General features: G+C 33.3%; 1 protein-coding gene across 1 annotated transcript; it reads right to left on the bottom strand.

The window, feature by feature from the left end:
- Positions 1 to 139: 139 nt before the first annotated feature.
- LOC134681782 (matrix metalloproteinase-19-like) lies at positions 140 to 23,584 on the bottom strand. The gene is made up of 11 exons (XM_063541430.1): positions 23,372 to 23,584; positions 18,887 to 18,975; positions 17,881 to 18,011; positions 15,204 to 15,285; positions 12,948 to 13,090; positions 9,914 to 10,159; positions 7,735 to 7,854; positions 5,389 to 5,562; positions 3,714 to 3,838; positions 2,075 to 2,226; positions 140 to 253 (listed from the first exon to the last, which is right to left on the bottom strand). The coding sequence occupies exons 1-11, from the start codon at positions 23,465 to 23,467 to the stop codon at positions 148 to 150; spliced, it is 1,464 nt and encodes a 487-aa protein (XP_063397500.1). The 5' UTR covers positions 23,468 to 23,584; the 3' UTR covers positions 140 to 147.
- Positions 23,585 to 25,113: the final 1,529 nt, after the last annotated feature.

The following is a 25,113-nucleotide window of genomic DNA, read 5'->3' as shown; positions in this document are numbered from 1 at the left end:
ACCAAATAATACACAAGGATTAAAGGTGGAACTCTTTAATATGACAGCCGTTATATATAATCTTACACAAACTGACATTTAAAGCATGTTAACAACTACGGGCTCAAGGATTTTTTTATATGTAAGAACATCAACGACATATATTGTCTACTGGTCATCCGATATACATTTGTCTTGGAGAAATGTGGCAGGAGCATCATATTCAGGTCCACCTTCTGTAACGCGGTTGGTCTCCAAGTCATACACATAGTAGCTGAAAACCAACAAAATAAATGATTAGAATAGAACAATATAACGTACGAATACTCACATACAATCATGTAGATGTTTTCTTACAAATTCAATATCATGCAAATGCATGCTTGTTAAATGTACACGTAGGCACGTACCATTCTAATTTTTTATGGGTAATTGTATTTTTAAAAGGTTTTTTTTCCAGGGGTGTAGGCAATTGTCTCAAAATGGATAATGTGTTTGTAAATTCATATATATTTAAAACCTACAAAAAATTTCATAATCCTTTTTATTCGATCATATCAAATATTGAAAGCTAAAGTGTAAGCATGTCCAAGTAAAACGTTTTTTTTTTTATTTGATTCACCATCAATTTGCACCGCAACAAATTAGTACGTATCAAACTTATATCAGAATAGGTTGCACTTTGTAAATACAGCTGTTTCCGAGACACGCCTCCTTTGAGGAGATATATAATATTCATAGATATTTAATTTGTTTAGTTTACATCCTGTTTTCAAGAAATTATCTCTATTTGTATCTCATAGATACAGGTAATGTTACCAGCATAAAACACATGGTAGCGGAGAAAATATAATTTCTGAGGAAGATCCAGAGTGAAGGTTGGGGTGGCTCGGGGGCATTTAAATGTTGAAAATATACCACAGAGCTTGATGTTTTGACATTTGAATACAATAATAGCATTGTACGTTATTTTGTTTTACCAAACTATACAGTAAAAGTGGCCCAGATTTTTTTTCTAATTTAATATCCACACGGATCTGTGTCCACTCTTAGTTGCGAATAGAAAAATCTTAAACATACTATTCTATTTATTGAAGCAAACATGTTTTCGAAAACAAATTGCCCAGGACTCAATATAAACAAATACAAAAGTTGTTCTATAAAATTTGTTTTTGAAAAGAGTTTTAAATCTAATTTCTCTTATAAACTGACAAATGTTTATTACGATCGCCTGCCTTGTTCAACTGTAAGTTGAATTGTCCTGATGCGTATGTGTACCCTGTGGATGATTGGAATATAAAATACTTAATAGGTAAAGAATATCAATATTACAGCCGATTTCCATGCGTGTGTAGGCAATGGTTATATCTTTGGTTAGCTTGCTTGCTACATGTAGATGAACCGTGAAGTAAAAGTAACATATAAGCAATCTACATTTGTATCTGTATGTAGGACAAGGCTCTTTCGAAAGAAGGATAGTATACTTTACCTAGCAATGACTTCACGGTCCAGTTAGCAAGCGTGCTAACCAAAAATATAACCTATTATACCAGCTACAGTCATACTCATTAAAATCGGCTGTAAAACAAAAAAGAACAATAAAAAAATCCCGTGTCCTTCCACTTCAAATCTTGAATCACTGTAAGTAGAATCATTATCTACCGAGAGTTTTTGTTGTGGTCCTTTTATAATGTATTTACATGTATATATATATGATATCTGTTTTCATAAAAAGCTGTTCATGATGTACTGTGTGAATGATGCATTTTCAATTTCTTTTTTTTATGTCAACTTCCTATAGCTATATACCATAATGGATACTTTTATTATATTTACTCAATTAGTGAGCATTTTTTCTGTCAGTGCAACTTTTTTACGTAGAAGTTTTCCATTGCTATCTTTGGTGTATTTTACCTCTTCCATAACAGCCATTCTTAAAAAGGATGTATCAACCCAGTACAAAGGGGAAGGGGTTCCATTTATATGTCCCCATTCAAATGCATTAATCGTCCTAAAAAGGTGGGACCTTCCCCGGAACTCTACCCCTGGATCTGCCACTGTATAAACACTGTCTACAGGAACACGTGTAACTCACCTTAGTTCTTTGAAGAAATATACTGTGTTAGGTTTATCGTAAATTGCTGCGTCAATGTCGTCTGGTACCCCTCTGAACGCGTCCTTGATAAGAGCCTCCGATCCGGGAACAACGCTTTTTTTTTGTAAGTCAAACTTCCATACTTTAGTTGCCTATAATAATCATAACAATACAGAAAAGTAAAAAAAAGTAAAAAAAGTTAAATTTGTATACATGTACCCCTATATATATCACACCACCGTGAGAATGTTCCTAAGCGGGAAACGAAATTCGTGTACCGTACTATATAAGTTGACTTTTAAAAAGATTTTATTTTTAAATTTGGTTAATACACTTAAAGTCCCATAGTGAACTTTCATATCTGTCATAGTCTAAACGTTTAAAAATGTATTTAAAAATTAAAGCAACAACAATATTGCTTCTACTGTTATTTATCAACGTTATATATATGTAAATTTTTTACTAGACATAACTCATTAGAATAGTGAATTCGCTAACTAAAGTTTGTAGAATTTTGACTATGCATTTATTATATAATCAAAATTCTACAGATTCTCATGCTTGTAACGTTTAATGGAATGAATTCATTTATTTTCCATGATTTTTGCATAAAATATGCAAGTCTTGTTTTGAACATGCCCACTGTAACCAAGTTATAAAACGCAAGAAACACGTTTACAGTTGAAGTATCGAAACATAGCAGAATGTTACTTAAATACTTTTTTTTTCAATTTTAACCGAAAATAGACTAGTACCAATAAATCGTGTGGTATTACTATTCTTAATTTAAAAGATCTAAAATCTATTCAGATCCATTCGCTCGTGATCATATTATATAATCAACTTCATTTGTATACGAACGTATTGTTGGTTATTGTTTACTGCCTGTCAGATTTGTTTCCCGTTTGCATAATAATTGTTTTACCATGTAGAAACTTTTAAGCTGACTTTACTGTATTGGTTTTTTTTATCATTGTGAAAGGCTTTACAGTGATTCTGACATACTCTTGCTCCAATCCACGTCATTGTGTTTCTATTAGATAGTTACATGTACATGTAGTTGCCCTCATTGACAACATACTAAATATTCTTATTTGAAACTGTTATCAATAAAAATATTTCAATAATCGTCAGGCTTAGTGCATCGCACACTTCTACCGTTTTTGCCTGAATCTTATGAAATACAGACTGGGATGTTATAGACATAAATATGAATTAAAAGGGTTTGGATGGGGTAAACAGAATTGATGAGCCAAATCCACAGAAAAATGAATGTCAAAAAATATAATAAAGAAAAAAAAGTCAAAAGTCAAATGTATAAGAGGGTGCTCAAAATGAATTATACGAGAAAAAATAGCTAAACTTTGAAATACAGTTATAAAAACTGTTCATCGTCGCAACTAATATGTGCCACTGAACGTTGAACCAACAGCAATCAATTATATATCAATTAACATTCAAGCTCGTCTTGATTTAATCAAAATTGATATCGCAAATATATATCATATATAGAGCCATACCTTTGTATCTTCACTGTTCTAAAAACTTGAATAAGCGGGTATTCTTACGACATATATTTAACAACGTGAACAATATTTCTATGCATCTTAATCTATCCGAATTAAATAAAATTACTTACACCAAAAATATATATTTCATTTTCACTTCTCGCAAACGAAGCATGTGGATCCTCTGGGAAATCGTCTGTTATCATATTTCTCGAAACAGGATCCAGATTATAATCAAATTCATAGACATACTTTCCTGGACAAAAGAAAAACGAACGTCATTCAAACTCAACTTAAGGTGGTACCCAACACTCTCCCTAAAATTAATTTGGCTCGTTTAATTTTCAAAAATTTTTGAAAAAGTATTTACTTTGAACCTTTTACAATTTTTTTTTTAAAATTAAAAAATTTGATCCAAGCGTTTTATCAGAAAAATTACACTGGTTATATAGCAGTTTCACAAACACTAATTTTGATCATTGAGAATCTTTACCTTGCCTTCACAATGCAACGTAATTAAAACGTTTGGCTAATATTACAGAGTTGTCTCCCTGTAGTGTAAGGTACCACCTTAAACCACGGTTATTTTCAAATAATTCTAATTTCTAAAAGTCCAGATAATAAAAAAAAATCCTTAAATTCAACTCGTACATTGTAACAGGGTAATTTTCAATTCGTTCAACTTTCCCAAACGTTCGTAGTGGAATATTTCAATTGTGTATGTGTACTTGAAGAGCAGTGAGACGGAAGTATGAAAGTTAACTTGATTAGCTACCGACCGGAAGTAAAGATAATATATTGACTTACAGATACAAACTGATTTATTTTGGTCGCAGATGTCATTCGATTTATAATCTGATACCAGCCCAAAAACAATTGAAAAACAAACCAAGATAGGAAAAGCTAATACAAAAAGCTAAAACAAAAACAAAACAAAACAAACGAACCAACCAACCAACCAACCAACAATCAAACAAACAAACATGCAACATACAGAATTAAAGTGTTCGTTTCTGTCACAAATGATCAAAATTGTTGACACAATCATTTATAGCTATCTCATCTCGGAAATCACTCAACATCTCCTTATTTTTACATAAACAACATTAACTGATATATATTGTTTTTATTTTAACATTAAGCCATATGACATATTTAACGAATATCATTAAGATTTATAATGTTAACTTGGTTGACTGATTGGCACAAAACCCCTCCCAAACACGTTTTCGTTTGATTATGAGTGATGTTTGAATTAGCAGCCACATTCAGTAGGAATCTGGATGTGTTCAGGATATGACACGTTCTCTGTAGATTTAAAAACGACATTGTGACAACTCGTAGAGATTCCCCGCGGAAACCTATAAAAAACGACATTGTGACAACTCGTAGAGATTCCCCGCGGTAACCTATATAAAAAAAACGACATTGTGACAACTCGTAGAGATTCCCCGCGGTAACCTATAAAAAAACGACATTGTGACAACTCGTAGAGATTCCCCGCGGTAACCTATAATTGCAAGATGTTTGCTCTTCAAACAAAAAAAAAATCATATGAATAACAGTCCTAATTAAAGTCTCAACATTCATCTTCAACAACCAACTTTAAATTAAAGATTATACCTGCACATGATGTATAATTGCTCGATTTGGTTTTTTCCGGATTTTTTTGTTTGCCATTGAAACATAAGTAATTTCGAAACTATACCAGTAAAACATTGAAAACAACACATTTGCTAATTGAAGTTGTATGCGTCCGAAGCAGTAAATAATTGATATATAACGTCATGTGTGTATCAAGTTTACCTTTTATGAAATATGTGTATGAAGTTTTGGGGTTAGTGAAAGCAGCATCAGGATTATAGAAGATCCCGGAAAATATCGATTCTGTTCTTGTAATTCTTCGTAAGCCAACATCGTCATCAATAACCAATACATATACATCCTCTACAAAAGCTATTGTCATATCCATTGCTGGGGCTGTAAGATAAATTATACTAACAATATATTAGACTGTTGTGTGTAAGGGAGCTACCATTTGATTTTTATTGGGGGGGGGGGGGGGGGGGGCTAGGATGAAAAACGTTGTCCTGCATTTTTTTTAATTGTAATCTCTGTCCTGCCTTTTTATTTTTCACTCTATCCCGTCCTGCTTTTCTTTTTTTAGTTTATCCTGACTTTTTTTTACATTAATTGTCATCCTGTTTTTTTTTGCAAGTGTCTTATCCTGCCTTTTTTTTTACTCAAAAGTCGCGTCCTGCCTATTTTTTTTCAAATTTCATCCTAGCCCCCAACCCCATTAAAATCAAATGGTAGCTCCCTAATATATGTTGTATGTGTTTAAATAATATAATTATGCACATTGTCGGAAACATATCAAATGTATTTATATAAGCGTTTAAAACGGCAGCACTCCTTTCGCGCCAATTACTGTTTTTCAGGGGTATCATTTGCGCCAAATTTGTTTTTCCAAATGTATCAATTGCGCCAGTTTTCGGAACTCATTTGCGCCAATTTACCTGATCACATATTGATCGTGTGCATATTAAAGATTAATATATATTTAGTATCATTTTTGTCTGAGTGGAAATCTTGCACATATACATAAGACAGACCCACAAAAGTTAGAGCGTCAAATACCAAGAACAGCATGGAAACGAAAAGCTACAGAAAATATATCCGAAAGACCAGCTTGGATCATGTGTACGGAGCTTAGTTCACCATGAAGAGGAACATCTACAGAAGATAACTGAACCCTGCCAAACCAAAAAGTTCAGTACAATTTCAAGAAATATTAAGTGAGGTAGGAGTGATCACAAATAAAGAAGAAGAGTTTGTTTTTAGTAAATGATATTGAAAGTGGCTTTGTTATTCTCAGTTGCAAAGCTAACTTGAAATTTCTTTGTATGCGGGGCAGAAGATGTTTTTGCTGATGGAACATTTAAGTGTTGTCCGAAGTATTTCTATCAATTGTATACAATACATGGATTCAGGAATGGACATTTAATTTATATTCCACATTTATATTGCACTTTGCCTTCAAAATCAGGAGACTGTAATAGAAAAAAAAAATTCTTTGCTTAAGGAATGTTTTCCTTTAAATTGGCGCAATCGTATATTTTATTTTTGGCGCAAATGATACCATGTAATTTTAAAACAGGTGGCGCAAACGTAGCATTAGAGAATAAAAGTTGTGGTGCAAAAGGACGCATTTTTGGCGCAAACGGATCTCTCCCTTTAAAACAGGATGACAAGCGAGGCTCGCAGAGCTTTTTTATTTTGAGTACAAATAAATTTGATCTATCCGGCAGTGTAAATACAGTTATATTGTTTTTATCTGATAATTTACACCCGACACTTTATACGTTTTTGAGTTTAAAATCAAATACTAGTAGTTGATTCTGTTTTTATCTCTAAAGGAAATTGACATTATACTTTAAACACAGCAGTTAAAGACTAAGAGTACCACAAAATTTATTGTTATCACAAAAAAAAAAAAACAGTTGGCTGATTGGAAGATAAATTGAATTTTTGCTTACTTCAAATTATCATGTTAAAAGAATTTGTTAATACTTCATGAATGCTCAATGTTTTTTCGACTCCTAATCGTATATGAATACGCACTACCTCTTTTATTTCACACATTTTTTTTATATATATTTGGTACAACCTTTGCACTGTGCTATTACCATGATTACTGCTGGTGAGATATAGGTCTTCGAGTCCGAGGTTATGATTCACCCCCTCAAAACAGCGTGCTTACAATGACCATAATGTATTTAATTTTCATTTTATGTAACATTTGCAAAAACTGATTCTAGCACAACTAGAATTTAAAATATGGTCATATGGTCTTGTTATGTCCAATAAAAAAAGTTGATCAAATGTCACATAATTATGACATTCTAAATAATCTTGCTATACGAGAAACGAAACAATTAATTATAATTTTCTTAACTCTTCCTCATTTTTTTAATGCTGTCTTTAACGTTTGTTTGCGGCCTATGGGATATGTATTTTTTTTTAACAATTCACTACAGAGAAATCAAGAAATGACCAACTTTTAATATTTAGCATTCAAGAGCAACACTCTCACCTCTAGATACTAGCAGTACATATTCGTGCAAGTTCTTACATATATAATGTCCTTACATTTAGTTGCAGCTTGGAATGACATATAACAAACAGCTGGCTTTCCAACAAGTCCCGCCGGTCTACTTTGTAGATCATTTGCATCAAGTAAGTTTTGAGTAACTGTGCCGGGAGTTGTTCCTATTTTGTATAAATAAAAAAAATAATTAAAAATAGAAACACACAATTCATTAGAACAAACAAAAAATAAGTGTATTGATTATAATTATGAAAACACAAAAATTATATGTTTCACATCCGAAAAATCATTAAATACCTGTATTCTTTGGATTGTCATATAATCGTTTCAAATACAAAATATAATCATGGTATCTAATTTGGGTTCATCAACACATTAAAGTAAAGACAATTTCCGAAGCAAGGTTGTCGACATTGCCGAGTCTATACACTTCGGTCCTTGCTTGGACGTGTACAATGCAGCATGGTCTTTTGTTATCATACCTGGTACCAGCATATCTCTTGTATGTAGATATATCATCCGCTCATTTTCATATTTTTGTTTAATCTTAAGAAATTGATTGCATTCGTCACAACTCGGCGCGATTCCGAACGGATTCTTCCGAAGATTACCGAATGATATTGATTGGTGTCATATCTGATCATGATTTCTTGGCGGAGATCAATTTCATTTCCATGTATTAATTTTTAGAGTTTGTCTGCCTGTTAATTTGTAAATGTACATGGTTCATTTCTATAATCTGCATTTTCTTAAAACTTAAGTGGTATATTTTTTCATCAAGTAATTTCAGAGTAACTTGGTTGCAGTTTGAAATTCTGTTTGTTTTTGTACAAATAGCAAATTGAGACACACATTCATTGCATAAACAAACAAAACAATATTTGTGTAACAGCCGATTAACTTGAGGGTGAAGATAAAGATAATATAGGGATAGGAAGATGTGGTATGAGTGACAATGAGACAACTCTCCATCTAAATAACAATTTAAAAAATGTAAACCATTATAGGTCAATGTACGGCCTTCAACACGGAGCCTTGGCTCACATCGAACAACAAGCTATAAAGGCCAAATAAACATTACAAGTGTAAAACCATTCAAACGGGAAAACCAACAGTCTAATCTTAATCGGAAAAACGAGAAACACGTATAAATTACATAAACAAACAGCAACTACTGTGCATCAGATTCCCGATTTAGGACGTGTGCAAACATTTACAGCGGTATTAACATCACAACGTCGACAAATATACGATTTGTTTTATGGTGGAGTATACTATTTTTTGTCACGTTTTTAATTATACGTACAGCCGATTGCATTAAGTGTGTGAATAAAGGTTATTTCTTTGCATTGGTTAGCTTGCTTGCTAGATGAATCGTGAAGACAAGTCTCTATTAGTTATAAGGTATTATACTTCCCTCATTCGATGTAGGCTGGTGCTTCGGGCATATATAGATTGGTTATCTATCGGACTAGTCTACTCTAAAGAAGGACATTTCATGATAAATTTACCCAATCTAATAATGACTTCACATTTCATCTAGCATGCAATGTAACCAAATATATAACCTTAACTTACACACTCAATGCAATCGACTGTATTTATAATTATAAGCCTGACAAAAATTAGAACTTTCCACCAAAAAACAGATTGCTTATTTTTTATCCATAACCAGTAATTAAATATGCATTAGTACTACAAAAGAATGCACGATTAACTTCAATCCGGTCACGTGTCCAATGTACATTTTTGTTCGAATAGACTAAGTTTTTAGCTTGGCATCCGGCCCAATCTAGCTGCAGCCAGGATCCCCGACTACTAAGTTTTTAGCTGCAGTACTACACCGGGTTTTCCCTATTCAAAATCGCGGATGAATCCGAATCCCGAAGATCTCTAGCAATGCAAAGTGTGTAACAGGCAGTAAGTAAAATATTGACCCGATTCCCGCATATTCCTTTATTACAAACCATTACAAACTTTTCATTAACTCCTTCTCGGGATTCGGATATCTCTGTACCTTTTGTTTATATGCAAATTGTCAATTTCGAAAGAAAAATATCACAGTACTAAGAAACAGTCGATCGATAAATAAAGATCTATGCATATTCATCGTTATATACATATACATGTATATAATTTATATATAATATATAAATATGGGAAAAGTGGTATTACACGTACATTTGAATATACATATATGAACAGTTAAATGAACAGTACCGAATGAACTTCGTATTCCTGCAAGATCGTCTGGTGAAAGAACGCCAGCTGGATTTCCCGTAGCAGGATCCCATGGATACATCATAGATCCTGGAACATTGGAATGACCCAATCCTAAAATATGCCCTATTGCATGTGCGCAGATTGGGAACAAATCTGCGCCATTTCCACCAACATCCCAAGCCTCAGCGTCGTCAAAATGGAGTCTCCCATCAGGTGGATACCAAGCATGTGTGACAATTCCTCCTGAATAAATGTTAGATATTTACAAATGGTTTCTTGAGTCTTTTCGTATTTGATATCGTATTCACACATGTGATGTGTGACGATAAATGTCGTACAACTTCCTAGGGCTGATAATACATGCGATATAAAAAATACCATGTTACAATAACAGATTATTACATGGCATTTTTCATATCGCATGTATCGCTCGGCTCGAGGGCTGATATTAACCGAGGGATGATAAAACATGCGATGTGAAAAATTACATGTTATGATCTTTTTATCATATGCTTCAACAATGGAGAAAAATAACAGTTTCATATATTGATCCTTTTGCGTGCATGGTTCCCAAATAGAAGTTCAAAGAGTGAAAAGTTGACGCACGTCGGACCCCAAATTTAGTACATTCGATATGAAATCTTTTCTATCATATGCCTCAATAGAAAAGAAAAAAAAATGTTACTTAGGAGGACGGAACGACAAAAAAATATTCATCAATATACATAATTAACACTGTTTGAAAAAGTCAACTTTTTTTTCAAAGTAACTTTCTAAATTATGTTTGAATCTTTTGAAAAAATGCATTAATTTGATAATTTGATTGTTGTTGTTTTTTTATAATTATTTTACTAAATATTCTTTCCAGTATCTAAATAATTGTTTTGTACACTATTTTGTACTGTTTTTTCAGTTAAAACGTAGCATTTAGGTGTATTTTCCGGAATTTGTCGAGTATAACCGGAATGCCATGCGAAAAAGGTTAAGGAAATGCATGTGATAACACTTGAAGCATGTGATATTTTTTTCATATCAGCCCGCTAAGCACTAATTCGAAAAATATGGAATTTACAAAAAAGTTTAATGCTATTATCTTACAGTAAAAATCATATGTTATTTAGTCTAAGTATATGATAATTTGATATTATCACATGCTTCGATTGTTATCACATGTCTTTCCGTAACTTTATTGCACGAACTTCTATTTTGAAACCACTGTAAAGGGATCAATATATGAGTCTGTGATTCTTCTACATTGTTGAAGCAAATGATAAATAGATCATAACATGCGGCACTTGGGCTGATATTGAACCTAGGGCTGATAATACATGCGATATGAAAAATCCCATGTAATAATCTGATATTTAATATATCGCCTTTATCGTTTTTTCGATTTGTTTTTTTAATAACTTGATATGCCCAATTTAAGAAGACCAATGTACATGTATGGAGTACCCTTTTTATACTTTTAACCTATTATATATTTTTCTTTTCTTTGACGCCTTACATCGTCAGGAAGGCGTCAGAGCAAAAAAATAAAATATCCTGCCAAGACGTCTTAACTATTTGGACTATTACTCCAATAACTTTTTGGAAACCCATTTTCAAACAGTTGGTTTCTTGTATAATAAATGCATTTTTCATTCAATATAAAAAAAAAAGAGATTTTAGAATGATTGGCAATAAGACAACTCGCCACAAGAGACCAAATGACACAGAAAATACCAACTATTATAGTTCATCGTACGGCCCTCAACAATGACCAAAGTCTTTTATGTCACGGACGACATTCTAAGTATCATTTACGTAGTCCGAGATAACTCTGACGTCCGACGGCTGTTTTGCCAGACAAGCTAAATCATTTATGTAAGTTTTACCTACATGTACCTGCCAAACCTTTATTTTTCAATATTTTAACAGTTTTCACAGAGACCTATGATTTCTGCATTTTGCCTTTCATTTTCAAAGATTATCAAGTGACCACCAGAAAATGACCATAATGTAACACCTCGTTTATTTACGATGCAAGTTACCTAAATGTCCGAGAGCTTCTGGTTGTTATCGTGGTTGGAACTAAATGCTTGTTACCGTTCTCCTGTAAAGGAGGTGAAAAAACGTGGTTGCTTCTAAATGTAAAACATCGATTTCCTATAAAGGAGGTAACAAAATATAAATATTTGCATATTTGAGTCTCGAGGCCAATAACTCTCTCCTTACTTGACGTCCATTTGAAAGTGACAGTCAAAAATGCAGAAATCATGGGTCTCTGTGAAAAATGTTAAAATATAGAAAAATAAAGGTCTGGCAGGTAGGTGAAACTTACATAAATGAAGAGATAAAAGAAAAATGTAGATATTGAAGCCCGATTTATATAATTCCAAGGCGGCTCCAGAAGCGACGAAGCAGCGCATCTATTTCTGGTGGGCAAACATCCACTTTTTGATATGGGACGAACTCTGACGTCCCATGGCCCAGCTTGTCTGGCAAAACAGCCGTCGGACGTCAGAGTAATTTCGGACTACATTTAACGCTACTTAAAGTTCTTCAAAAATAAAAATTAAAGTCGAGAAAATCTAAATTGGCTTCATTTAGAACCAGGAAATTACATAATCTAAATCAATCGTCAATCCATTTAAAGTCATTATACACCCACAACACCCTAAGTAACATTTTTTTCTCTAACAAATTTCATGTCTATAACTCAACAAAATATCAATTAAAACCGTGAAAATTGTACATGACTTTCATTAAGAGACGGGGAAAAATACAAGTCATGTATCTTATTTGGAAGAAAAAAAAGTCGTCAAAGATATTTCTAGTTTTTATACAAACAATGTTTGGCAGCCGTCGTGCGTCACGTCCAAAATGCATGTTTCGGAAATCCGGTTTAAAAGTGAAATAATATTTCAAAGAGAAAACAAATAACTCGACCACTGAGCAGATAACAGTCAAAGTCAACAGATCATGGGTCTTCGATGCAGCTCTCACTCAGAGATGGACCCTTGCTAGCCCCTAAAAAATAAATACATGCCTGGGCCATCAAATGGAAATCCGTCTCCATGGGCACCAAATTCAAACCGTATATCTATGTCAGCAGAAGCGGCTCCTGTAACCTCAGTTATTGTTATATCTGCTACGCTTGTCCATACTGCTACAGACTTTGCTATATTTTCCCTATAAGAAGAAATAGGACTTGTAAGAAGACCTCGCAAAAAATCCATTACTGGACATCTAACATAGAGGTTCCTAGCCAAGACGAAGCAAAATAACTTAAACTGAAATATCTAAAATAATGATCGAGCCTCCTGTTTTTCTCTTATATTCAAAAACGAAAAATCTATCTTATAGATAATATTTTAATCATATTATAAAAGATTTATCAGCGATGATAGCCGGTGTCCTATAGCCATTCTTCCCCCATGCCAAAATTTCCGGGGGGAAATACTGGATCGATCCAATATTTCCCCCCGTAAAAATTGGCATGATCCAACTTTTCCCCTTCAGCGTTGTAAGGGGAAAACTAGGATCATGCCAATTTTTCCCCCGTGAGTAGCATGATAAGCTAAATTTTCCGCCTTGTAATATAACGTCGGCGACGTCACGATAAGATTTTTTAAATGATAGTAACTTTTTTCTCAGTTTATAGTTACCAAAGCTTCATCGTGTGAATATACATTTGATATGTATTTATATGTGTTTTTCTATGTTGTGATGTATAACATTGTTTCAGAAAAAAGGGAGAAGGTTTGGCACCATTAAAACTTTTAACGGCCCTCTGCAAATGTATGCACCTGTTCTAAGTCACGAATCTTATGAACAGTAGTTGTCGTTTGTTTATGTAATTTTAAAATACGTGTTTCTCGTTTCTCGTTTTTTATATAACTTTAATAGACAGTTGTTTTTCCCGTTTGAATGGTTTTACACTAGTAATTTTGGGGCCCTTTATAGCTTTTTGTTCGGTGTGAGCCAGGGCTCCGTATTGAAGGCCTATTGTGGTTTACTTTTATAAATTGTTATTTGGATGGAGAGTTGTCTCATTGTCACTCATGTCACATTTTCGTATATCTATGTAAATTATATGGCCTTCCAAATACCGTTTCGATCCCTAACATTACTGAAGAGACATATATTGTCGAAATCTAGATCTGGTGTACTAAAGAAATATTGACACCGAATGTTTGTGGCACAACATCGTAGCCACAAGTTAACAATTTTTTTTCTGTGACGTATTAAATTTATATTAGGATCCATTTTATTACATCTTGTGATCAATTTTATTTGGCAATCGTCAATGGCAGTCAGCAGGGTTAAAGAACATCAGTTGTTCGACCTGTTAGTCAAATGCGTTTTGTTTAAATATACTTTTTCACTTTTTTTGGTCTTTTGGAAAATGTTGTTTGTGCTGTTTTTAGACTCTTCTACAACGAAATTTGTTTGACATGCACACGTATAAAAATTGCGGTTTTTATCCAACGCAATCATAGGTTTGAACGTAGTTTTCAATTTAGATTCGCATATATATATATATGTATTCACACGATTCGGAAGCACATTTTGATCACATCCATTCTCTTTAGTGGACCCTTGGTATCATTGACCAAATAAATACAATTACTAGTACTTTAACCACTTCTGACCAGTCAGTAGTTTTTTCCTTGCATGTGGACATATAGACAGTCATTTAAAAATGTAAAAAGACTAGAGGTCACATATAAAGACTACTGAATAGAGAGACAGACTTGTTGACTCATAGACAGGCCGTACTGTGACCTATAGTTGTTAATGTTTGTGTCATTTTTGTCTTTTGTGGATAGTTGATTCATTGGCTGTAGAAAGATTTGTGTAAATGTAAATGAACAACAAATTTGTATATTTATAAATAAATCTAATTCTAACACTGTTCGGTTTAATTTCCAGACTCTATATAAACATAGTGAAATCTATGATGGGGGAAAGATTGGCATGGGGGAAAAGTTACTATATGTATACGTATTGTCAACTTTCCGCAGGGGAAGAATCACAACGATCCAAAATTTCCCCGGGGGAAAGATTGGCTCATGCCAGTTAATTTATAAATTGGGAGTGCGGATTTTTTTTTTTATTATTCAAACCAACAATATAAGTCTTTGGTTTTCTTTGTTGTGTCCTCTGTGCTATTGTTTGTTTGTTTGCTTTTTTTATATTTAGCCATGGCGTTGTCGGTTTGTTTTCTATCTATGAGTTTGACCGTCTCTCTGGTATCTTTCGTCCCTCTTTGACAATATTTTCAATACATTACGTTACTTACCTTATAATTACTGCAGTCACTTTTGTACTGCCTTTTGAAATCTTATACGTCAGGACTTTTTTACCCCAATCACCGTTGCCAGCTGTAAATAATATTTTGATACATATACAAGTGTGGACACATATGAGTGTGGATAGTATGTTTGGATGTTTGACAGTGTCTTATGACAAAAGCAGTTCTATGTTTTTCCTATATAGTGTTATTAACTGTGTTGCACAGTGACAACCGATCTGAGCAATAGGAGTGTTATTTATTTTACATATATAATACCAAACAAAACAATTTTACAATACTTCTATTGATAATGAGTGAGACGGGGGCGGGTTCAAATTTTGACGATTAAGAGAAACTATATATATAATTTTTTGTTTTTACGGTTGAATGTATTATTATTAAACAGAGAGAAATCCTAGAGTTCTTGTTAAAATAGAGAGACCATTTATTAGAATGTTGGACTAGTGAAGTAAAGTGTTAACAGCAAGCAATATATGTTTGAATAAAAAAAAAATATATAAATATATAAAATATTGACTTCTTGCTGTTAATATCAATTCGGCTTTCATATTATAAAGGACTATTGGTAATCTCATTTTTCGTACAGCAAAATGAAAATAAGCGGCATTGGTTAAGTTTCGATTGTTTAGTAAGTTTTTAAACAAATCCAAACGTTTTGGTGCAGTTTTGAAAATATTACCCAGAATGCATTAGATTCTGAAACAGTGAATTATGCAATCAGATTCAAGGTTGTGCAGTTGTAACAAGACCATGTTTAGCCGGGATTCGTTGCTCAAATGAGACTTTCAATGTTGACGCCTTCCTTTAAAGTTTGCGAACAGTGAGGCTATGCGAAAGTGTAACCGTGGCAATATCAATGCAGTACTTTAAATTAAAATAATATTTAAAGGTTAAGTAAACACAAACTTGAAAGATAAACCGACATTTTGTTTTACTTATATTCAGTCAGAAACTGAGTTGCTCAACCTTGAGTAGTAAACATACGACTAAGGATACCAATACAAACGTATTATTATATAAACTGAAAGAAGGCACACAAAATTATCCATTAAAAAATAATATTAAAAATAATATTACACCTTTTAAAAAGAAATTAAAAAACTCATAGTGCAAAAATCATCAAAAATACAACAAGTTAAAAAAAAAAAACAAAAAAAAACCAACATAACTTACATATCGATTAGGCTAGTTACTTACAGTTATCGCGACAATACAGGAAAACACAATTACATGTACGACTCGAAAGTAAGGTATGATTAATCGGAATAAATCTAGAGTGGCTCGAATATTCAGAATGAATTTACGGGTAACCAAACCTTCAACTTTTGTATCATGCAATTGCATTAGTGTATCGTATTCATAAGCATTTTATATAAAAAAGATATGAATGACGTTTTTCTACGTCGAGGCTGAAGAAACATTTTCCTATTCAAAACATTTGTAACACATCGCGCGTTAGTTGTTGTCGTACAAATGTATGTCTGTAGAATTCTGTTCAATGATTTTTGTTATTTGTTGTGTTGATGTTGATTGCATCTCAATATGTTTGTAATTTAAATTGTGAAAAAGAACTTGTATAAGCTCCTGGCGAGATAAAACGCAATATAACCACGTGAGCATGCATCTGCTTAAATCACGTTTTCGTTTGACAAAAAAATCGGTTTATAAAGTAACATTTGAATCGACGAAGAGACCTATAATATTCCTTATTCAACAACACTCATATTAATTCTGTTTTTCCCATTTAATTCCTTTCAATAAAATTGAGAATGTAAATAGGAAATGTGCCAAAGAGCAAACAACCGCCAAAGACCACCCACCAATGGGTCTTCAACGAAGCGATAAAATGCCGCACCCGCGAATTGGGCCTCAAATAGATATAGGAAGATGTGGTGTGAGTGCCAATGAGACAACTCTCCATCCAAGTAAAAATTTAAAAAGTAAAACATTATAGGTTAAAGTACGGACCTCAAATGACCATTTAATAAAAGGTGTACTGCATGTAGTTTAGTGAAAATGGATTTCATACTGAACTCCAAAACATATAACTGAACTTAAATATAAAACAACAACATGCAAAACTAACTAAGGTCAGAGGCTCCTGAATAAGAACAGGTGCAACATTACCATCCTGACGAATCCGACAATAATGGCAGACGATTCGACAGTTGTTGTTAATGATTTAAGTTAGCATTCACAAGAAAAATGATAAAAAACTGAGTTGTACTGTGCGTATTGTTGTGTGTTACTTTTTCTACATCGGGTACAGGTATAGGGGGAGGGTTGAGATATCAATAAACATTTAAAACCCCGCAGCATTTTTACGCCTGTCACAAGACAGGAGCCTCTTGTCTCTGTTATTTTGTATGATTTTTAATTTTAGTTTCTTGTGTATATTTCGTAGTTTAGTATGACGTCCATACTGAACTAGAGTTAGTATATATTTTTGATTTAGGGGCCAGCTGAGGCACGCCCTCGGGCACGGGGGTTTCCCGCTGCATTGAAGACCCATCAGTGGCCTTCAGCTGTTGTCTGCTCTTAGCTGGGGTTGTTGACTCTTTACACATTTCCATTCTCAATCTTATTTTGAAGCAGGAAAATTAATGTTAATCACAGTATTGCTTATATGTATTACTTTGCAATACAGAAAATATTAGCATACCTGAAAAAGCCAGAGGCATTCCGTGTGGTGTAGGTTTGTCTTGCATTCCACATCTTGGAGTATTCATGAGTTTAACCGTTTTGTCGTCCAATTCACCGGTTACTGGCAGGTGATTATATTCTTGAAACGTTCTGTTGATTTGAAAATATATTTAAAAAAATGAAAGATAGTTAAAGGAAGCCACATTCTTTTCATGTACATTTTATTGAAAAGGTCGTAATATCTAAATTCATTTTGTTATACAGTAATCTGCAAATTCTTCCATGATAAGAGATAATTTGTAGGCATAGATTACATTAGCTGTTTTTGGCAAAACTTTTAGGAATTTTGGTCCTCAATGCTCTTCAACTTCATAGTTGTTTTTGCATTTTTAACTCTCGGATTCGAGTGTCACTGATGAGTCTTTTGTAGACGAAACGCGCGTCTGGCGTATATATACAAAATTTAGTCCTGGTATCTATGAATAGTTCATTTTCATGCAAACTATATAATAATTAGTAATATTGCCATAGCAACTACATGTATTTAAAAACTATAACTCATACAAGATTAAATTCGTAAAATATATAGTGATACCTCTAGATGCATAATGAAAAAAGATTGCATACATGTAGTTACGGTCATTCTAAAGCTAAGAGTTGAAATGAATGAGTTCTACGGTTTACGGTTTACATTATGATTAAATTGTTGGCTGTTTGTCCGACTGTCTTGGTGTATGCAAACGCACACTTTTTATTTGTTTGCTTTATATCGAGCAGAAATTTCTTACCCCGTCGTACGCGTGTTCGATATTTGGATTACCCGGTGGTGTGCTATGTATGGCACTGGCTGACATTGTTTGCCAGACCCTGAGTCACATGTAGATTTGTCTTACCCTGCCGTGTGCCAATGGACGCTGTCACATCAGTTTTATAAAGCAAATGAATTGTGAAGTTTCCTATAATAAATTGCCAATGTGTGTGGTTTTTGTTTTCTTTTGATGTTTTTGCTAAGAATGAAATCATACCTTAATGCATAGCTTGTCGATTCGTCGGATGTATTTGAAGTTTTTAAGGATCGCAATCTTGGCATATATCCAAATTTTTGTAAAAAGTCCTGAAATGTAGAAAACACAAAAATAAAAAGAATTATATTCACCACAACCGCCAGATATTTCATCTGTTGTTAAAACCACTTCTGTTGACAATTTACGTTGCTAGAAAATGATATTTAAAAGGGGAAAACAGGACATTGAGAAAGAAGAAATAAAGTAGTCGAAAAAAGAAAAGGCGTTGTTGTCTTTAATTTACTTGCCACTTTGCTTGGGCAGTATAAGGTCAATACAAAGACCTCCGACAAACTTGTGTGTCAACGTTTTATATGACATTAACGGTACCAATTGTGATGCCACTAAACATCAAATAAATAGTGTTAGCAATTATAGGCATAGTTATGACATGGCAAATTTATGAACATTATGCTTTCGGGTCTATGCGTCCGTCCGTTCGTTCGTTCGTCCGACTGTCCCGCTTCAGTTTAAAGTTTTAGATCCTGTAGTTCTTGATGAAGTTGAGGTCCAACCAACTTGAAACTTATCAGATGAACTTTCTAATTTTAATTCCATATAAGAGTTTCAACCCCATTTTCACGGTCCACTGAACATAGAAAATGGTTGTGTAGATGGGGCATCCGTGTACTATGGACACATTCTTATTTATTATAACATTTTTTCTGTGATAACAATGTATAAGTTTGAAAATTATTAACATTAATATTACTATATTGTATTATAAGTATAGGCTATAAACAAGGTCACATAATAAAGAACGCCTGAAAAACACTAGTCCACTATATAAATAACACATAGCTGAGAGGATGGTAGAGCAGATTGGTACCCCGAGAAAACATTGTCAACCGCGGCGAGGCCAAGGTTGAAAATGCTTTTTCAAGGGGTACCAATCTGCTCTATCACCCTCTCAGCTATGTGTTAACTGAACGTCCTACCATTTTTGTCTTTTACAGATTAATTGTATTTCAAAAGGATTTTCTATGACGTCACTTACATAACAACGTTACGAGTATTAGAAAAAAGAAAAAAATTAAGCCAGATGTTTTTGTTTTTCATTTTGGCATTTAAATAATAAAATTTGAGCCAAAACGTAAAACTTAAGCATTGTATTCAACTACTTGATGTAAATTCAATCCATTGGCCTTTAAATTGTCGATTTTTGATTGGTTTAGACGAGAGGGTAACATTCAAAAAAATTGTCACCCTCTCAGCCATGTGATAGTATATAAATAACACATAGCTGAGAGGGTGATAGAGCAGATTGGTACCCCGAGAAAACATTGTCAACCGCGGCGAAGCCAAGGTTGACAATGCCTTTTCGAGGGGTTTCAATCTGCTCTATCACCCTCTCAGCTATGTGTTATTTAATTTATTATACTGAATGTCCTATCATGGCTTTTACAGATTACTTTTATTTTAAAAATATTTTCTATGACGTCACGTTCATAACAACGTTACGGGCATTAGAAAAAAAAACCCAACAAAAGTCAAGCAAGATGTCAAAACGTAGAACTTAAGCATTGTATTTAATTCCTTGATGTAAATTCAATTCATTGTTCTTTGAATTATCGATTTCTGATTGTTCTAGCCGAGAGGGTAACATTCAAAAAAATGGTCACCCGCTCAGCCATGTGATAGAGTAAATTGACACCCTCGTCTTAGCCAATCAAAATATGGCATTTTAACGTGAAGTATAATAAAGTAAATTGATAGCCTCGTATTAGCCAATCAAAATATGGCATTTTAACGTGAAGTATTATAAATAATTATGACGTCTTGAAAGGCTTTTACATTTTTTTCTTTGACGCGTCATAATTATTTGGACTAGAAAAGCACAAGATAATAACATAGGACTAAATGATTGATTGATTTGGGATTACTTTACATCGGATAAGACCAAAAATGAATGCATTTAAAGATGCAGAAGATTATATTTTTAAATAGATCTTTATATATTGACGTAAACATAAGAAGGATGTTTTGTTATGACAAATATTTAATAACCATTTCTTCCGTTTAAGATTAAATTGTTTCATATTGTCACTTATATAGTGTTAATCACTTCCGCCTTTTTGATTTTAATTTCTATTTTGATATTGTAATTACGCCTTCTTATTTTTAACTGATTTTTTTTACACCGAAAATTCAAAAACAAAATAACATGCATTCCTTATTGCGATTGTTCTACAAGCGGACAATCTATCGAAATTAATTATGGCGATTTCGAGAATTGTGCATCAAAAATTGCTGTAGGAATTTACAATGCATTACATTTATTATTACATTATTACATTATTACATTTGGCATTTGTATTACCAAAAAAAAACATTGTAAAATTTGCTAAATTTCTAAATATTTGGTTTCTCTATACTAGAATATATTTCTTCAACAATTCTCAAAATCTTTCTTTACATTAATATTTACGTAGAAACATACAACGTTGATTTTTATATTTCCAAATATAATTCTTTATCTTTTATAGATAATTTTTTTCAAAATTTCTTTTTATTTTTTGGCTATGGTTCTCCGTTCTTTTTTTTAAACATATTTTTTTTATATCCCCCCCCCCCTTTTCACCTATTATTTTCCTCTTTTTCGTCCATTTTTGTAGATTTGACTCAATATCTCTAATGTGTATTTATATGATTAAAACCCCACCAAGACCACGATTCTTGAAATTAAGATCCTATCAGTGTGAGAAACACATAGACAATAACTGTTTAGTGTCTTTAAATATCAGCTGTATTTGTACGAGGCTAGGAAACAAGGTGTATGCGAGCTTTTAGCGAGCTACTACACCTGTTTCGAGCCGAGTACAAATACAGCTGATATTTAAAGACACTAAACAGTTATTGTCTTTATCCTGCAATTAATTCTGTAAATTGTTTGTGTTTTGAAAAACACAAAAACTTACATATTTAGCATTTATTTTCGATTTGTAATCCCTTGAGGCCAGCGTAGTAATATCAAAATCACACATTACGCTGAAGATGGATTCGCAAAAAAAGAATCTCGAATGGTCAATAATAATATATCGCTCAAGGTGAAAAAATATCTATTTTAACATAACAACTAATTTCAACAGTAAAAATTAAAAACAAAACATTGTCCAATTGGAAACAGAAGTGTACGAGTTGTCCTACGCTTCAGACTTGACTTTCACTAAACATGCATTCTGAAATTGACATGGCTGATTTTGTAACACAATCATACACATTCAAGTTTTGAAATCGACAATTGTCATCGTCATTGGAATGCAAGTGGAATACACATTCTGAGGTCACACAGGTTCAAACAATACTCAGTCCGGCAGTGGGCGGAGCTTAGAAGCGATATCTGTATAGTATACAGATACAGCATAGCGATATCTGTAGGGCTGTATCTGTATAGTAGGACACCCAATTGCAGGATAAATAAAAAAAAAGCATATATGAAACGATTTCCAATAAGACAGACCAGAGACCAAAGTTACATGTATGATAAAGGAATAGGTCGTCAAAGGCTCCGTAATGAAAATGTAAAATTATTTACACCAGGAAACCAACGGCATTATTTATTTACAAAACAATGAACAAAAACAAATACAATGTATGTTACACATCAACACACGGCAACCACTGAGTTACAGGCTCCTGACTCGGACAGACACATACAGAATGTGGCGGTGTTTAACTAGTTTGTTGGTGCCTAACCCTTCCCCTATCTTGTGACAGTGGAGAAACAGAGCAACAACAACAAACTATTTAAATTCATGTACATGTATACCGTATTTTAACCCAAGTTTCGCGCAGATATTTGTATGTTGTTAACAGCATACGGCTGTGTGTTGCTTGCCTTGCCGTCACAGTTTCTGAGTCTGGAAATTGTCAGTTTCAAATTTTGAAGCTTATGCTAATGATGTTGAAAATGTGACATGAGTCGACGATGTTTAATAAAATTGAGAAAGGAAATCGGGAATGTGTGAAAGAACCCGACCAAAGATCAGACAACAGCCGAAGTCCCCCAATGGCTCTTCAATGCAGCGAGAAACTCCCACACTTATAGGCGTGCTTCAGCTGGCCTCTAAACAAAAATATATACTAGTTCAGTGTTAATGAATGTCATACTAAACTCCGAAATATACATGTACACATGAAAATAATTTAAGTAGAAAATTAAATTGGCAACATAATGATATGTCTTTTTTCGTGAAATTAAAAATCTTTTGGATTTTAATTAAATACTTTAGCATTATCAATTTTTATATGCTAACTTTGATACACTAATCACTACAGCATACGTATATCAGTAGGGAGTGTTTCGTATCCATTAATCAAAACATCAAATAAAAGACAACAAATTAAACTTGACCCCTCTCCTCTTTTTTGTTCAAGGCAGAACCTCTAAAACCTCTTTTTCTACACCAATTACAGAAGGTCTATTCAAATATAACATATACTTACATTAACATTTGTTTTGTCTGTCGATCTGGTGAATCGTTTAACGTGTTGTCCTTGAATTAGAAGAAAAAATATTTGGAATAAAATTAATAATTTCATCGCGCTGTTTCTAATATCAAGAATTAATTCAAAGTAAATTTTGATTAAACGAATTAACAATTTATATTACGGAAGTTCCTAGTCAACGTCCTACGACTTTAGCTACGTTTGCATTAACTTAATATGTCCTTAAAACACATCCATGCTGCATCCGGGTTTTTAATATAAATGTAGTGCAGTCAAAGGTCAAAAGAGTTTCAATATACATTTTATACAAAAACACATTTTCATAGAAGATCTACTGAAGATTTTTCTTGTTTGAACTGAAAGAATTCATTTGCTTTGAAATACGTACCGAAAGCCCTGAGGTCAATTTATTTTGATTGATTTGCATTGATATTGAAATCTATTTATGATTTGCATTGATATTGAAATCTATTTATGATTTACATTTTATAAGAATCACTCATCACTTAAATTGGTTGACCGTTATGGAATAACCGTTTCACAAATGATATCGGATATGTTCCTTACGTCGTTACTACAATCCCCTTCCCTTTCGTGAATGTGAACCTAGCGAATTAGACTATTTACCGGATGTGTAATCACTTAATCAGCACGACGGGGCACCTGAGATAACCCCTTGCTTTTGGTGGGGTTCGTGTTGTTTATTCTTTAGTTTTTTTATGTTGTGTCATGTGTGCTATTGTTTGTCTGTTTGTCTTTTTCATTTTCAGCCATGGCGTTGTCAGTTTATGTTCGATTTATGAGTTTGACTGTCCCTCTGGTATCTTTCGTCCCTCTTTTATGAGTTTCTGCATGAGATCAAACCATAGTACTAACAGGGATGTATATTCGATTATTAGTTTTACGTCCTTTGAATTGGTGTACAAATACAGGTTTATAGAGCACTTACATTCTAAAATTGGTAGTAAACATGTGTAGGATACGAGACTTAGAAAACAGAATAGTATCTATATATGTATAAAAAAAATTATACACCCCCTGCATTAAGTATTCATATTATATTACAGACTTGTCGTCTCAGAACATAATCAGTTAAGCAGTAAATATTAAAAAAAAGGTCGCGGGTGGGTGTGTCTGGGGGTAGTAAGTGTTAGCAGAAATGATTAACCCTGCCACATTCTGTATGCGACTGATACAAGTCAGGGAGATGTACAGTGTACTTCATTTGTTGTAGTGTGATGCTTATAGTTTTGCACACAGATCAGGACGTTAGTTTTCTGCTTTGAAATGTTTGACATTTTTCGTTTCATTGCCTTTTATAGCTTGATATACGGTATAAGTTTTGTTCATAGTTGAAGACCAATGTTATATTGACCACAAGTTGATATCGTCAATGATATTCTAAGTACTTCCGTGATGTTAACAGTGATGATTCAAACTGATGATAGATGACGATTTCTAACCTCGAATAATCCTTAGATCACACGACTTTCTGGTAGCAGAAAAATAAACGCACCAGACATTACGCACCATATTAATGACGAGAAACCTTTAAGGATTTACATACTAAGTATTATTTTGGTTTGAATGCTATAAATGAGATTACTGTCCGAATAAATATCGTTCAGATGTTATTAGAATAGGACGCATGCTACATCGTCTTACCTAAGATGAAATGTTTTGCACAGTTTTCCTCAATATTGATAATTTCTTTATTTATAGACATTTTTTGCGGAAAG

This window comes from Mytilus trossulus, chromosome 8, assembly GCF_036588685.1.
Source record: "Mytilus trossulus isolate FHL-02 chromosome 8, PNRI_Mtr1.1.1.hap1, whole genome shotgun sequence".
NCBI lineage: Eukaryota > Metazoa > Mollusca > Bivalvia > Mytilida > Mytilidae > Mytilus > Mytilus trossulus.
This window is presented reverse-complemented; position numbering and strand designations above follow the sequence as displayed.